Source organism: Talpa europaea, assembly GCF_964194135.1.
Source record: "Talpa europaea genome assembly, chromosome: 5".
In the NCBI taxonomy this organism is placed as follows: domain Eukaryota; kingdom Metazoa; phylum Chordata; class Mammalia; order Eulipotyphla; family Talpidae; genus Talpa; species Talpa europaea.
In genome coordinates this window covers 60,840,683-60,858,303 of record NC_140071.1, presented here as the reverse complement: position 1 = coordinate 60,858,303, position 17,621 = coordinate 60,840,683, and the positions used below count along the sequence as shown (strand labels likewise).

The following is a 17,621-nucleotide window of genomic DNA, read 5'->3' as shown; positions in this document are numbered from 1 at the left end:
TCTTGTTGAGAAGAAAGAGGGTGTAATGTTTGCCTCCCTTCATGTGCGCCTCACCAGACTGATGTGAAATTTGCTGTGCCCCTCTGCCTATGGCCACACTCTTTGAGGATTTCCACATAACTACAGTTCTTGCAGGGTTTCCATAAAAAGTATTAAATTTGACTTATTTATCCCTTTTTTCTGTATCCTGCTGATACACTTTTTTAACTGGATAATTTAAAATAATGCACAAGGATTCATTGTTTGCTCTTCAATATAAACTCTTCACAAAAGACACTTTAGATAAATTAATTTCAGAAGACAGATTTTTGATTCACATTTCAGTTTACTCTGAAATAACAGTTTCATTTAAATTTTATGTAATTTATAGCTAATATTTTTATTTTAAAATATTTTCAAATCTCTTGGTATAAAATTGTACATAGAATTTTCTGATGTTTTAAGAATCCTTTATACATTTGTGGTCATTCTTATTCATGGAATTGGTTCTATTCATGGTATTCGATTCTGTTTTTCTTACAATGACTTTTATAACTAGTTAGGTAAGGGATTTGTATTTAAGAAAAGATAAAGATATTGACTTAATTTATAAGGTTTTTTTGTCCTTTTATATGTTCTTACGATAGTCCGATAGTCCGAAATTCTTACAGATATTTTGACTACACATCCCAAATTATGTAAATAACTGATTCTTCTATTGACTCAGTGAGGTTCCATCTGAGAGCAAGTCAGCCAGGTTGGTTGTGTGGGAAAAAGGCCCTCTTACCTTCTTGGCTACTGCAAAGATAGAGTTGTCTTTGAAATCCCTTGTGCTTTTTCTTCCCATCCCACCCTCTCTATTTTTATGAAGCAACCCAAGAAGGCCCTGTTGCCACCTGACTTATCCTGCCTCAGTTGTTGCAGGCAAGGGAAAGCAGGGCTTTAGAGTGCCACCCCTTGCTTCAGGAAGAACCGTTCTTGCTGTTCACTCAGTTCCTCTGCCAACAGCTGCCATTAGGTATGGAAAAAAATGTCCTGCCTTGAGCCCAGTGCCTAGAGGAAGCCACATCACAGACACTGAAACCCAAACTTAGTTTTTCTCTTTAAAGTTTTCTAAGAAAAGTTTTTGAAAGATTGTAACAGGATAAGTGAACAGACATTTAGAGAAAAGGGATGTAGAGTGAGTTCCACTCTTCAGGACAGAAGGTGCTGTTTAGGTTTGGGAATTGTCAAGGTTAAACAAAAGTAGCAATGCTTTTTCTGAACTGGCTAGGAGATAGGAATGGGGTTAGAGGCAGAAAATTGTAGTCACTCCCTGGAGAGGGAGAAATAAGGTTGCCTTTGTTTGGTGTTAACTACCTCAAAGGACCTGATGTGAGAAATTAGGAGGGTTATATTCCTCTGAAGACTATGGTGCTTCAGAGACTTGGGCATGTCCTGGAAATACCATCAAGAAGAAGGCATGGCTGGGGGAGTTTAATCCCATCTCAGATGACAGTATTCCTGTCCAACCTCTGGCTACAGGATGGGCCCAGAGGACAACATGGCCTTTTTTAGCCTGGGACAGATCAGACTGTGGACCTGTGTGGGGCTTGGCCTACATTGGCCTAAGCTTGATATTTAACTTCTAAATATTCTGGCATGCGTTTTTTTGTTGTTGTTGTTCTTGTTTTGGGTTTTGTTTGTTTGTTTGTTTGTTGTTTTTTGCTATTTTGCGGTTTTGCTTTAGGGCCTGCAAATGTTAGTGGGCAGGACTGGCCTCTGATTTGTTCATAAAACAAATTTCTAAGACTTAATTATATTGGCAACTCTCCTTGTTCATAAACAGTTTAGGCACTCCCTCTTGTGGTGTATTGTCAAATCACATGCTTTTAAATAAATTGAAAGCATTTGCATTTTGTCAGTTTTTGATTTCCCATTAGAAGTTGAAGTTCCAGGTTCAAATAGTTTCCTCAACTAACATTACCATAAAACTCAGAATAGATACATCTGTATTTTTAAAATCTGTGTTACAGTAGATGCAATTTAATCATTTGTTACATTGAACTTTCAAGATCCTTGAGGCATCTCTATGGGATTAATGTTGCTTTAGAGAAGTCTAATGCCAGATAGGTGTTGATTTCTCTCGGCTTAAATGACTATCTCCCCGCCCCCACAACTGTCCAAAGAAATCTTACTTCATTTTAAAATCCACTGACTTTACAAAGGAGTATCTCTGAAACTTCAGCATCAAATTTTCCTGTGATGTGCTTTGCCCTTTTAAATTATAGATCAGTGTTCATTTTTTTCAGGATAGTTTCCTCTAAATTTTACTTTTGAATATGTTTTTTTTTTTCTGTCTTGGTTGATTATTTATATGATTGATTTCCTTTGAATCTCATAATATTCTCACTAATCATTTAAGTCTTTTTTGTTCATTTAATTTCGTTTAGTATCAGACTCTTTTCCCATTATGATGTGACTTACTCCATGGTCTTTTATTATTATTATTATTATTATTATTATTATTTCATTTCTCTCCTGAGTTCTTTCTGTCTGGTTTTGGGTTTGGTTTTTTTTTTTCCCTTTCCTTCCTTTACCATATTTATGAGCTCTTAGAATCCCAGTTTCCAGCTTTTGAATTTAAGAGGCAGTTGTTTTCATCACCTTTTTCAAAGTATAGTAGTATAGTAATTTTTAAGTTTCTAGCATAGCAACATTTTTCTTGAGACTGTTCTGCCATGTCATTTGCTTTTCTTATTTGGTTATTCACTTTTGAATGAGCAAATTATTACTTGAGCAGCTTTTTGTAATATGTTTTTATTCATTTTTGCTTCTACATAATATTAGCAGCTTAATGACTTGAAATACCACAAGAGGTATTAGCCAGACAGAGTCCAGAGTTAGAGACATCACAGCTGGATCATCTGCACAGAATCTCAAACTCAGGGTGTTAGCTGGTTGCATTCTTATTTGAGATTCTAGAGAAGAATCCTTTCCCAAGATAATTAAACTGTTGGAAATAGCTGTTTCTTGGGTGGAACTGTGATCCACCTTTCACAGATGATTGACAACGGAGGCTGCTGGAAGCTTTAGAAAATTCCATATTCTTTGACATACAGTCCTCCATTTTCTTTTTTTTTTTAAAGATTTATATTATTTATACAAGTGCTGGGGTACAAGCCAGATGCGCAGAAGGGTGAGAGGATTCACCAGAGACAGAAGGGAACAGAACAGGCAAACTGATGAAACACACTGCTGAGGAGAGCTGCGGCGAGACTGGAGAGGTCTGCCACATTATGTGGGATTCTCACCGGCTGGCCAGGATCAAACCCGTGGTGCAGAGGCTGTGAACAGCTTCACAGTGCGGCGCTCAACTGCCTGCGCCACCAGGGAGGCCCAGTCCTCCATTTTCAAAAGCAGCAATGGCTCATAGAATCCTTCTTAATTTTAGATATTTTTCTTTCTTTTTTTTTTTTAAGATTTATTTATTTATGCATACAAGAACTGGGGTATAGGCCAGAGATGCCAGGGTTGAGAGGATTCACCAGAGACAGTGGGGAACAGAACAGGCAGATTGACAGAAGTACACTGCTGAGGGGGCAGAGGGCTAGTCAGGAGAGGTCTCCTGGGCCATGTGGGTTTCTCCCGGGCAGGTCGGGAATTGAACTTGTGCTGCACAGGCTGTGGGTTGCTTTATAGTGCAGTGCTTAACCCCTTGCACCACCAAGGAGGCCCAGATATTTCTTTGACTTATGCTGCTAGCCAGAAAAAAACGTATGCTTGCAAGGGGGTCATGTGTTTATGTTATAGGGCAGCCCCGATACAAAACGGGGTGCCTGACTGTGGGTCCTCACCCGCACACTTAAAGGGACTTACCAATACTCGCAGGCACACGCGAAAGGTTAGTAAAAGGTTTATTTACGAGGGAAGGGGAAATGAGGAAATGTACAGCTCAGGGAGAGTGGGAGACAAAGTTTTAAATGCGTCCTACCCGATCCACCGATCAGGAATCCCAAATGGCGCTCTGAGAGCGACAGAGCGAGAGACCCCAAGGCCCACGTGTTTGGTTTTTATACCCAACCTGTCTGCTTAACTCCACCCTCAGGTCCCTGCCAGCTGACAGGATTTGGTGGTGACAGGATTTGTCTTTCCCAATGTCCTGACTGCTTTAGTCTGGAGTGGGAGTGGAGTCCACAAAGCCTGTATGGGATTAGCTCAGAACATCCTTTCCCCCTAACATTTAGAGTCAACAACCAAATAATCTTTCTGACTAATTCAAACTCAACTGGTTAAGAACCTTCAGTTACTCTGCAGAATTCCTTTTGCAAATATAACATAATCAAAGGTGTGTTACTGTCATGTTCCCAGACTTATGGAATTTGTGATTTATAAGCAGTAGATTTCATCCTTGGTCTATATTCCAAGGTTCCTCACTCACAAGCCCCCAAACCTTGACATTTCCTCAAGTGTAGAGAGTGATCAAGGTGATCCCCTGATCACTCTGAGTGATTGCCTGAGGGTGAGGACTGGCCATCAATAAACCCTGGGGCTAACCTGTATTCAGAGGGTTGAACTTTCTAGATCTCACCCCACACCTCCAACCTCTTAGGAGATTCAAGTGGCTGGAAATGGAGCTAGTACTGGTAGCAATGATCTCATCAACGGTGCCTGTGTTAAACAACAGAAATTTAATAAATTAAAGATTTAATTAACTTTGTTGAGCAATTTGTAAATCAGACAGCACCTTTCCAGTAAATAGAAAGGGCTCCTAAGGGCTCCAAAATGAAAAAGATTTTTATAGGCAAGACAAGCAAGTCAAACAAAGAATACTTTAGGCTTAGGTAACTTATCTATGGGTTATAATAGGGGTCAGTATGGCAGATTAACTGGTCTTTGGGGGATGGAAGGATTTACCTCATGGGTGTTATTAAAGAAGAAATAGTAGACCTAAAATGGAGTCACCCTTACCACCTTCAAGTCTCCAGGCCAAGATTTAAGTTTTTAACTTAATTACAGTTTCCACCCCTCCCAGAATTGTAATCCTAGCCAGTTCCTATCAAAGGGCAAGTGATCTGCATAATAAAAATGCCTCACCCTTGCATTCCCCTAAAGAAGGGTAACCTTGCCTGAAGCAATTCATGAATGTGGGCAGTATCCCATCTAGCAAGAAGAAAAGGCCAATAAATAGCAAGTTTTTCAAGGTCAGAAAGAGGGTGAGACAAGAAAGAAAGACTATTTCAAAGTCATCTTCTCTTAGGGGAATGCCAGGGAATCTTATGTAAATTATTGCTTTAATAATTTACATAAGATCCTTTTGTTAAAGGAAACTTTAGATCCTTTTGTTAAAAAATCCTTTTTGAGGAGAGGCTGAAAATGCAGTTAGTTTTGGTAGGATTTGGCATAAAAGATTCCATTTGGGACCTATTCTTTATTTTGGCCAATTTCCAAACACAGAAATTTCACTTTTTACAAGTTCACCAAAACATTCTAGACTGGTCCTTTAAGGCTGCATTGCTAGGGGAGGGTATAACTGCACTTAGGTTAGAAGTTAAGTTTTGATAGACTTAGCAGATGCCATTTTGGGCCTATTACCCTCCCTCTTTTTTTTTAACACCTATGTAATAAGGTCTTGTAGGGTAAATGAACTGTCAGGCTTTTGTGCCCTCCCACCATTAGGATTGATGATGGATCCCTGTGGTCCTGAATGCATGCCTGAAGCAATTCATGAATGCTTGAATTGCTGATGGTGAGCACCTGGAGTAGGGTGTGGGCCTATGTAGGTGCGTACACCTGGGCTGTGATTGGGATTATAAGAGCAGCATCACAGGGATCCTAGCCTAGCGAAAGAGACTAGAAGGAGGAAGCAGAGGCCCCAAGATGTTATAGGGCAGGGAGAGGGGCAGCCCAAACCCCGCAAACCTGCCTATTCTAAATGGGTTCGGCCATTCGCCGCATCAACACAAAACACATGAGACTAATGGGAAGGATCTTTAATAAAACTAGGAAACAATACAGGTAAGGCAAAGAGTCTAGTTTCTAAATGAAGCACCCAAAGTTACCCATCCCCTCGTGGGTAAAAGTCCATCCATATGGGATCGGCCCAGAACAAGGCCCCAAAGCCTGCTACAAGTCTAAAGTATCTTTCAGTGGGGACCCACAGAAAAGGGTCACAAACAACTGGACAAGCCCGGAAGGAAAAGAGCAAAATCAACATCAAGATAAAAGCTGCCATTGTCACCTCCCCACAGGTCTCACCCACATCTGTGTCACCCAGTCCACGACCAAAAGACAAGCGCAGTTTCTTTACGTGTCTCTAGGCTCCATGCGCCTCCTCCAGGTCTCCTGGCTCCATCTTGCTTCCTTCCTTAGTCTCTTCTTCAGCTTCTCCCCTTCCTGCTCAGCTCCATCCTCCCTTGGGTGGGGCAGGGAATCTCCCCCTTTCCTGGGGACCACCCTGTTGCAAAGAGAACCCCAGAGAACCCAGAAAGTGAGGACTCACAGGGCCCAGGAGGCCTACCACCCTCGTGGCACCCCAGCACCCCTGCCTGCCGTATACCTGGTAAATCCCAATAAAAGCCTGAAAAGCTACTGAGGGCTCCAGGACTCCTCCTTTAACCCATCTGCTCAGGTCATAGAAAACCTGCTCTGTGCCCATCCCGTCACCACAGGTCTCCATTAAAAACCAAAAAGGAACAGGTTCAGAGAGCCTCCAGTTTGCTGAACACATGTGGATTTGGGGAGACTAGTGAGCCTAGGAGAGCGTGGAAGTGTTAGGGCAATTTCCCAGAGAAATCAGGCAGCACAGCACGCAGAGGTGGAGGGACAGAGATTTAATTGTCACACTGGTGGGCCCAGTGGGATAGCTGCCAAAAGTCGGAGCCCCGAATAGCAGCAATGGTAAGGTTTTAAACATTTTGTATGTGGGAGCTTGTTACCCCATCCATCAGAGACTTTATTGTTTGGGAAGGGGGTCAAGATAGCCATAGCTGCTACCATGGGCAAGCAGCACACCACAGGAACATTCAGCTCCAGCAATCAACAGAATGCAAGCAGCAGACTCAGCAACTTCCTGCTTCTGAAGCTCTATAGTCATCCCCCATATCTTACCCTAAGCATGTCTTCCTTCTGGTTATTTCCGAATTGTATCCTTTCAAGTAAATTGGTGCTATAATGAGTAAAACAGGTTTCTTAAGTTATGTGAGTCACTCTGCCTGAACAGTCAAATCTGAGGAGGGGCTCTGAAATCTTAAAACGATCCTCCCTGGCACCACGTTGTTTAATGTTGTTTACGTTAATTTACTTGGAAATTTATTTCGATTCTTAAAATGATTCTTAGTTTTGTTCTTTATTTTAGAATTTTGACAGTAATATCGGTAATATTGTTTTAGGACATCCTTTTCCCCCTGACAATATCTCATACATTTTCTTCAGTGATATATATTATTAGTTTAAATATCAAAGTAAAGTGGTTGGGAAATAATAAAGGTTATGCCAGACAAGTATAATTTGTTAGATATTTAAATTATTAACTAAATTTCTGTAAATTCACAATTTTATTTTTTTCTCCTAAAGACACTTGCTTAACAAGGAATAGTACCAGTTGTGCTTCTTCAAGTTCTTCACTTTCTAGCTACTTGTATGTCTTCATCTTGGGACAGTTGTTGCTGGGAACAGGAGGAACTCCTCTCTATACCCTGGGAACAGCCTTTCTTGATGATTCTGTACCTACACACAAATCTTCTCTTTATATAGGTAAGTTTGCTCTATTATATAAGTATCTCATTATTATTTCTTCTTACTGATTATTTAATCTCTAAGTAAAGAATAACATACATTTATTAAAATCTTAATGATTTCTTTAGATAAATGCAATATTGTTTTTTATTATTTGCTGACATTATGACTGTCAGGTGAATGTGGTTATGAGTTTTGTTGACAACCTGCTTTATTTCCTGTTCTGGGCATGACAGCCTTCCCAGAAGAATTGTTGAAGAAGTATGCTGTGGGGAATGCTTGACTTCTAGGCTAATTTGCACAGGGTGTGGAGCTCAAGTTCTGCCATTCTGTGATTTATTATATCATTCGTGGATGTGACTAGAGTCAACAAAAGAAACCACAATATCTATTATCTAGAAACTGTCATTCTCCATTTCAAGCTCACCCCTTTGTTTTGATTTTTTTCCTTTGTCATCTAGTTCTTGGTGTAGTATAAGTTGTCCTTAAATTCCTTCTCTGATGTTCCTGTAAGGTAAAACTGACTAGACTATTAATTTGAATTTATTTGCATATGAGTTTTCATTTTCTTAGTCTATTATTCTAATGTAAGGGATTGCTTGGTTCATTTGAATTACAATAGCAGGATATTATAGACAGGTTAATCTGTAAACAATAGAAATATACTGCTCACATCTTGGAGACTTCCAACATCAGGGTGCACAGAGATTTATTGTGTGGTGAGGGCTCATTCTCATTCATAGACATTTTTTTGCTGTGACCTCAGTTGGCAGAAAAAATGAGGGAGCTCTTTGAGGCTTCTTCTTCTAAGGAAATTAATCTTATTTATTAGAACTCTACCCTCACAACCTAATAATGTTGCTGAGGTCCTCCAAATGCCATCACATTGGGGATTAGATTTCAATATATGAATTTGGGACAAAAACATTCAGTCTGTACCAAGAACCTGTTGTCATAGTATAAGTCAAGTGTGTTCTACAGAGGCTCACCCTCAATATGGAAACCACTACATTTTTACCTGTTTTCTCTACTGTTTTGCACTGGAATCTCCATATTTTCTCTGTTTCTGACACTCTTTCTACAAGTTCAGGCTGATCTGTACAAGTTCTACATTTACAATGTCTAATTAAACAATGTTTTTATTTTGCTCTGCTAAATAACTTCTTTTCACTCTTCTAGTCTACAGACTTCCTTCCTGGTCCTCTCTGATCTATAGTCATAATACAGTTTTAATCTTTATGTTTTAGTAACATGCATAATTGTGGGTGAAGGCCCACAAGACCATCCCAGACTTAATTTTCTAGGATCATTGGACTCAGCATGTAATCATGTGCACAATTGATTTATTACAGCTTAAGGGTAAAGCAAAATCAGCAAAGGGAAAAGGTACAGACAAAACCAAGTACATACTTCCAGGAGTCCTATCCCTCCTGGTGAAGCTGTGGCGATCACAATTAATGTCTCCAATAGTGAGTTGTGACAGAATGTGTGAAGTGTTTTCTACCTTCTAAGTTCATTAGTGATTCATTGCCAAAGGATTTATTGGGGATTGAACATATAGGAAATCTCTGCCTTACATGTACCAAAGTTGCAGGCATCTAGAAGGAATATAGGTCTTCAATAGTACCATACCATTTGTACAAACATTTTAGGCACAATGAACCACCCTTATTAGTTAGGGAGGTGGCATCTCTCCATACAGTTAAGACCGCAGATGCCAACTAAGAGCCAGCCTTAAAGCAAGACTTTTTAGAGATCAGGCACCAGGCCTGCAATGTTAACACTTCTCTATGCTGTTGGAATGAATGATAATTTTTGAAAGTATGGAAAAAGAACAAAAGTGGAAACTTATTTACTTTGATCCCTTTAATTTTTCTATTAAGGAAAGTATGTACTCTTTTCTTAATTATACCATCTTAAAAATTTTTTCCCATTTCTGATACTCACTATTTTTCATTGCATAATTAGGTTTTGTTGAAAGAAATTCTTCTATACATATGCTTTTCATATTTGAAACTTGCCCCATTTTTGAGATCTTCCATTCTTTTAAAATAGTATTTTATTACTGGTAGCAAACATTATGTGAAACACAGTCTATGTTTAGCAAGGCAAAAATGGGCAAAATGAAAGCAGTCAAAATATTCTACCTGTGGGGGCCTCTCTGGTGGCTGGCACAAGGAGTTAAGACACAATCTTTGAAGCTGTTCGCAGCCTCTGCAACACTAGTTCAATACCTGGCCGGCCAGGGAGCAACCCACATGGCGCAGAAGACCTCTCCTGACTCACCTGCTGCTCCCCTCAGCAGTGTACCTCGGTCAATCTGCCTGTTCTGTTCCCTACTCTGTCTCTGCTGAATCCTCCCCGCCCCCCACGGACCTCTGGCCTGTCCCCCAGCTCTTATATGCATAAATAAATAAATATTAAAAAAAAATTCTACCTGTGAGAATGAAGGAAAAAAGTGGTTACTACAATAGCTCTATCCTCAGCCTTTTCTATGCCATTCACCTTGTTTACATTTATTTTGATATTTTCATTGTGTTGATAATCTTTGTCTTTTAAATTCATTTAATGTTTATTTTATTCTTTTAGTATGTGCTTTCTAATTATTCTCTACTATTATTTGTTGCTCTTTTTTTCTTCCCTTTTTATATTTCCTCTAATAACTTCCTAATTTTATAATAGGTACACAATTGATATTGCGAAATTCTAATATTGATACTTTTACTGTATTACTGGTTATTAGAGGTTTTGGAACACTTGACTTCACTTATTCTTCCCTCAGCATTCAATTATTTCTGTGTACTTTAATCTCTTACACGTTTGCATTCTTTAAATTATTGTCTTACTTAAAAATACTCATCCACATTTACCAATGTGTTTACCTTTTTATTGTACTTTTTCACTCTGCACCAAAGAACTTCAATCTGGGATCATTTAACTTGTGATGAATTCTTTTCTCTTTTCTAAAATTTTTTTTTATTTAATCTAAAAATGAATTTTTTACTGTTGAATATTTCTGCTGAAATAGATGACTCGAGTTTTAATTTTCTTTCTGTTAAGAAGTCTTTTCCACTCTCCCCAAATTATATTTTTTTCACTTTGTATTTTATCTTTATCAGTTTCCTTTACTATGATGTATGTCTAGGTACAAAATGCTTTTATATTAAGCCTATTTTGGATTTATATGACTTAATGAATATATTTGCTAAATGGGTTTTTTTTGGTTTTGTGATATTTTGTTATTAAAATAAAACTTCTGACCCACTTCCTCTCCAATTACATATACAAAACTGGATCTTTTTTAAAAATAGTCTTTGTTTCTTATTCTTCTATATTTTCTTTCTGTGCTTCTTTACAAATGTTTACTGATTTAATGATGTATTTTCCAGGTTAATAATACTCATGCTCATCTGAGTAATATGATTCCCCTTCATATAAATATTTACATGTATATTTTATAGTTTTGAAATTTTCCACCCAAACCCTATCTATGTGTCTTTTAATAATTTCCCAATCTCTAGCATACTTGGCAACACTGCATTCTGAGATGATTTTTATCTAATTTCAAGGGTTGAATTTATTTGGAACAAGGCTGTTCTTAACTCTGCGTGCAAGTTTATTTCTAAATCATCCTCCCAGGTGCCAAATTAATGCTCCCACTTAGGGTCCTGACTGGAATTTTTATTTTCCTACTTCTTAGAGATTAGCCAAGTACTGCTAACTCTCTTGATGCCTCTTGTATATTCAATAAATATTCTTTTTTTTTTATTTCATCTTTATTTTATTTTATTTATTTTATTTTTTTTTCCATTTTTAGGTTTTTTTTTTTAATAATAAATTTTATTTTTATATTCCCCCATACAACTGCACATGCCCCATTCTGACCCCAATCCCTCCCCTCCCGGCCCCCACCCCCCAAAAAGTGTCTCTGGTTCATAGTTTTTTGTTGATTTTGATTTTCACTTTCTTATAGTTATTCATTTTCCTGGTCCCTTATTTAAATTTTCTGGATTCCTGCTATGAGTGAGACCATCCGGTATTTTTCTTTTTCTTTTTGGCTTATTTCGCTGAGCATGATCCCTTCCAGCGACATCCATGTTGCTGCAAATTGCATGTGTTTATCTTTTTTGAATGCTGAGTAATATTCCATGGTATATATGTACCACATCTTCTTGATCCAGTCATCTATTTTTGGGCATTTGGGCTGTTATTCTTAATGAAAAAGATCAATCCCAAATTATTCTCTCTTTCCCAGAATCTTGACTTAATGATCCTCCCCTAATTTCTTTTTTTTACTTTAAACAGATTTAAAAAGATTAATCTTACTGTTTAAAAAAATTCTTACTAGGAAATTTGGTAGGATACACTAGTCCACCATGGCCAGAATTTGTAATCTTGGTGTCATATGAAATTTATTGTTTTTGCTTTCCTGGTATATTTCTTTTCTAAATATATTTATGAATATAAACAAAGCAGTCTTTATAGCTAAGTATGGAATAATTGCTGAATGCAAGAAAAAGCTGTTGATTTAAACAGTGCTACTCAGTGTATGTCCCCATATGAAGATAAGTTGTATAATTATACAAAACTTGAAGGTATTTTTACAAACATATCAGTCTAAACCCAATTTGAAATTATTTAAATAATAAAAAAAGAAAAAGCCTGTCACCAAAAATAATTTGAGAACCACTCATTTCTAGCATTATTAATCTTGTATTTTTTTCTAAGCTGTGTTAACTGTACTTTTATTTTTTTTATATTGAGGTAACATTTTTCAATATTTTTGTATGATTAATCATATACCTTTATTTATAACACTTTTTGAGCATGAATCCTTTACATATATTCACTTAATTATTTATATATTTTGTACTTAAACTTTTTTACTAAAATATTTTTTATGTTTTAAAATACCTTTATAGTATAAATTAAGGAAGGTGACAGATCAGTAAAAATTCTTAATGCTTACAGATCATCTTGGATGACCTTTACTTTGGCGATTTGGTTTAGTACTGAAGTTATTTTTGCTAGAGATATATGTTTAACTTTGACTGTGGTATATTGTACTTTGGTATAGTGTGAGAATCTCGGCAATTAATTTAAAAAAAAACCCAAATGTGGCAATATACTAGTATATAGATGTATGCAATTTTTCTTTTACAAAAATAGAATACAGCAAAATTTTTAAAATCTGAGAGAACTGAGTCAGGTTAATTTTGCTGCAAATGAGAAATTCACTAAGAATGGTGGTTTAAATTAATGACTTACTTTTAAAAAACAGGCCAATGACCAGATCCAGGTTCTAAAATCAGCTGCTGTAATGTAATATAAAAAATGTTTTTGGAGGGGCCTCCCAGGTTGGTGCAGCAGTTGAGCGCTGGACTGCGAGGCTGCCCGCAGCCTCTGCAGCACTAGTTCATTCCCCCGCCGCTGGTGAGGGTCCCACAAAAAAAAAAAAAAGAATGTTTTTGGAGAATGTACAAAGCAGGAAAAAATTTTTCCTTAACATTTTTTTCTCCCATAAGACTTGTAATCAATAATTACTGCCTTACATAAAAAACAATGGTGGATGTACTATCTGGTAATATTACTTCATGGATTTATAATAATTCTGTTTATTGCAGTTATCAATATTGACTAAGAATTTTTATAATGAATATGTATTTTATTTATTTATTTATTTATTTTTATTTTTTAGAGGCATGTTTTATTTATTTATTTGTTTGTTTGTTTGTTTTGTTTTTTGTTTATACATGCACTGGGTACAGTCAGAAGCACAGGAGGGTGAGAGAATTCACCAGAGCCAGAGCAGGGAGCAGAGCAGGCAGAAGGACCAAAGTACACTGCTGAGGGGAGCAGCGGGCGGCAGGAGAGGTGGGACCCTCCTCCGGTGGCAGGGGAGCAGCCGGGGATCGAACCGGCGCCGCAGAGGCCGCGGGCAGCTTCGCATCCCAGTGCTCAACCGCTGCTCCACCAGGGAGGCCCTGAATATGTATTTTAAGCTTTACTTTGCAAGTGATGCCAAATGATATTTTGTGGTCAAAATATGTTTAAATTTAATGTAATTCTTATCTTGATTTTTCTACAGTCAAATATTTGTCTTATTTACTACTAGATCTTCAAAGGAAAGTTGTACAGAAGACCATTTTCAATATTTTTGTTCTTTTTTAGGAATTGGCTATGCTATGTCAATATTAGGCCCTGCTATTGGCTATGTTTTGGGAGGACAGCTGCTAACCATGTACATCGATGTTGGTTTTGGACAAAGGCAAGGAGATACCTATTATTCTTTTACTTAAATTAGTTTATTTTAATGTTGTTTAGGACATAAACAGGACACTTTCCTCTTTCTTTTTTTATTTGCCCCCCAGCCCATTATTTCTTCAATATAGTATGATGAATTTTTCAGAAACAAAATGGGACAGGCACAATTTTTATGTATTTTGGCTGCATTGCTTCATAAATGAATGCCTTACCATTTCTTAGTATAATGCATTATAATGCACGCTTTCATAAATATGGATATTTGCCACCTGGTAAAATTTTTAAAAATACACATCTAGAATTTGTGCATTCTTCAAACAGAAGAATTTCATGAACTTGTTTATATTGTCAGTAGATTTAGTTGAAGGTAGATTACCCGAAAAGTTTTAAGAGCCTGTGTTCTCAACTAAATTAGGTAGTAGCTCCCTGATAATGTTGCAGAGATCACAGTGTTGTTTTATTTTTTTAAAAACTGTGGCAGTTGAGGAAAATAAATAGATAATGTTTAACTCACACTGTGTTCTGTACAAGGTATATTTTGTGTGTTGCCTTGCTTTGCATGCCATTTTATTTAAACCTTTTACTAATCTTAAAAGGTAGTTGCAGCTTTGTAAGTGGCCATTGCATGAATTAAAGCAGATCTTTTTTTACTCCAAAATTTCCCTGTTAACCACTGGGCTTCATCTCCTGAGCAAAGAAAGTTAATGACTTGGTGAGGCCATATTTGGCCTCTGAGAATCCTAACTGTACAATTCTTTTCATGACCATGAGCAATGAATAGAAAACCATGGTAATGAGTATGTGATTTTTTTTCTTTGAGTTGTTAGTCCAAGGTTAATCTTATAGGAAGGTGTGCAGAGGAAATTCATGAAGGAGAGAGCTGGGTTTTGAAGAAATGACATTTGTTTTAATTTCAGGAGAGAATTTACTTGGTAAATGTTTTGGGAACATGAGTGTTGTGTTTTGGGAAGAATCCTATTATAAACATATGAGAACCATTATAAAACACTGCTAATAAATTAAGAAGAATTTTATATTTAAATGAAGGTTCTATTTGTGGTTTGCTCTAGGATGAATTCAATATAGTAGAAAAGACTTAGTTGAAGTTAAAGAATGTTCAGAAATCCTATGTGCTTTTAAATACTAAAATACTTACTGTTAAATATTTTAAATGTTTATGTCATACTTGCCTTACTGAAGTATTTTGTAAACCATAATTCTTAAAGCTCTCACTTATGCCTGCTCTCATCACAATGACTTCATTTAAAATTGTGGATATTATAGCAGTATCCCTCTATATAATCACTTGAATTATAAAGTGTATAATTATCACAATAGAGTTTTAATTAATAAGATAAAGTTGACTTTTACCTCTTATTTTTCTATTACATAGTGTTGATATCACTGAAGGTGACCCTCGATGGCTGGGGGCATGGTGGATTGGATTTCTATTGGTTTGGTTCTTTGCTTGGTCTTTGATACTGCCATTTTCTTGCTTTCCAAAACATTTACCAGGTAAACATGTTTTCTTTAAAACCCAGGATTTTTATTTCAATTCTGAGTCAAATGTTGCTTTCTATATGATAAATAAGAACCCTGGAGAACTTGTGTTTCATAGAATCTCAGTTGTCTGTCAGGATGAACTTTTGAATACTGCTTTCACTTTAGCAAATATTGAATAGCTATCGTAATATTCCTGGTTTTATTTATTTCTAATTAATCAGTAAAACTGGACATACCTCCTTACTAAGTTTACTTCTTATGTATTGTCTGAAGTCTTGCTCTATGTATATGAGAGATACACTATCTTTTAAATTGTTAGTCATTCATTGAATTTAATTACTTGCTGATGAAAGTACAAGTATTTTTTCTGTCACCAAAGTCATATCATAACACTCATTTTTCACCATATTTTAGTACAACATAACATAGTCTGTCAAAAGGAAGATATTTATAAAAAGGAATGAACATTCCTTTCTCTGAGATTTTGTTTTTATATACTCATGTCATTTATAACACACATGTAGAAATGTTTTGCTAAGCTGAAGACAGTTTCTTTTGTTATAAGTAACATGATAGATGATTAATTTTTGTAAGTGGGCAAAAGCTGGTCGAGTAAAAGACCAGGTCATTGATTTCATTCTGAGCTGGGTTATATTCCATATGTTGACTGTTTTCTCAGATTTATTCATGGTATTATCCAAAATCAAAGAGATATTAATAAGTGGTAGATTTTATTTCACCTACAAAGCTATTTAGAATTACAGAGCATGAAGGGAAGAAGTTTCAAACACACTTTAATATATAAAGTATGAAAAATCCACTTGGATGGAAGGGAAAAAATGCAAGATTTTATATGAAGATAATTAATATGTGATTGGAGCAAAATTGTTGCATCTTAATTTCTAGACTGGTTGAAATTTCCTTGGCTAGTGGTAATAGTAGTAGTTCCTAGAACAGCCAGATTATAGACTTGGGTATTTGTGTAATTTTGCTGACAAAGAGTGGAGCTGGCTTCTAGTATCTTTGAATTTATATACTTCTAGGAAGTATATAAAAAAAGGAAGAAGGTAATCATTTTTAAAAGCAACAAATGAAGTGATAGAGAAAGAGCATTTGCTATTTTTTAGGTACAACAGAAATTCAAGATGGAAAAATTTCCCAGACTCATCAGATTAAGAATTGTTCCTTACAATATAAAGATGAGAATTTTGGAAAAAGTTTTAAAGATTTCCCAGCTGCTCTAAAGGTAAAATAACATTGTTCACACATATTCATATATACACATATCATGTAGTACATATGAGATATATGTACATATTACTATTATACATAAACAAGTATATATCACATGCAGGCATGCATTGTTCATTTAGTATATTTCCAGTATTTATAAACAACTATTATTTATATTTATGCTTTTGTGCTAGAGAAGGTATTGAAATTTTCCAGATAATTATGTTTATTAAAAAGTTACCATTTCAGGGCCTCCCCAGTGGCGCAGCGGTTGAGCGCTGAGGTGCAAAGCTGCCCACAGCCTCTGCAGTGCTGGTTCAATCCCCTGCTGCCAGCGAGGGTCCCACATGGCACGCAGACCTCTCCTGCCATGCTTGCTGCTCCCTTCAGCAGTGTACTTTGTCAGGCTGCCTGTTCTGCTTCCCGCTCAGGCTCTGGTGAATTCTCTCACCTTCCTGTGCTTCTGACTGTACCCCGGTTCTTATATAAATAAATAAATAAATCTTTTAAAAAAAAAAAAAGTTACCATTTCATCATGCTCTCATCCCCATTTTGGAGTATAATCATAGTTACTCATTTGGTGAACTCTTTTTTTTCTCTAGAATTTGTTGAGAAATACTGTCTTTATGTGTTTAGTTCTATCTACATCTTCAGAAGCCTTAATTACTACTGGATTTGCTACGTTTTTACCCAAATTTATAGAAAATCAGTTTGGATTGTCATCCAGCTTTGCAGCTACCCTTGGAGGTAAAACAATTTCTTTGTTCTTGTAATTTAATATTTTGTTTATTACAAGAGTATACAATTTTGAATAGTTGACTCCTTGAAATTTAAATTTTATACTGATTTTCTGATATTGATCAATCTATTGTGTGAAAGGCATCTATATATTGTATAAAGGATATATAGTTAAGAAAAATAGCTTA

General features: G+C 36.5%; 1 protein-coding gene across 1 annotated transcript in view; it reads left to right on the top strand.

The window, feature by feature from the left end:
• Positions 1-17,621, top strand: part of LOC311170879 (solute carrier organic anion transporter family member 4C1-like) — a gene marked incomplete at its 5' end in the record, with an annotated part of 56,727 nt that overhangs the window by 21,929 nt on the left and 17,177 nt on the right. The window contains 5 exons of the mRNA XM_084233363.1: positions 7,534-7,713; positions 13,867-13,963; positions 15,353-15,474; positions 16,590-16,708; positions 17,298-17,442. Coding sequence (XP_084089489.1) covers positions 7,534-7,713; positions 13,867-13,963; positions 15,353-15,474; positions 16,590-16,708; positions 17,298-17,442 — 663 coding nt within the window. The remainder of the gene's footprint in view (positions 1-7,533; positions 7,714-13,866; positions 13,964-15,352; positions 15,475-16,589; positions 16,709-17,297; positions 17,443-17,621) is intronic.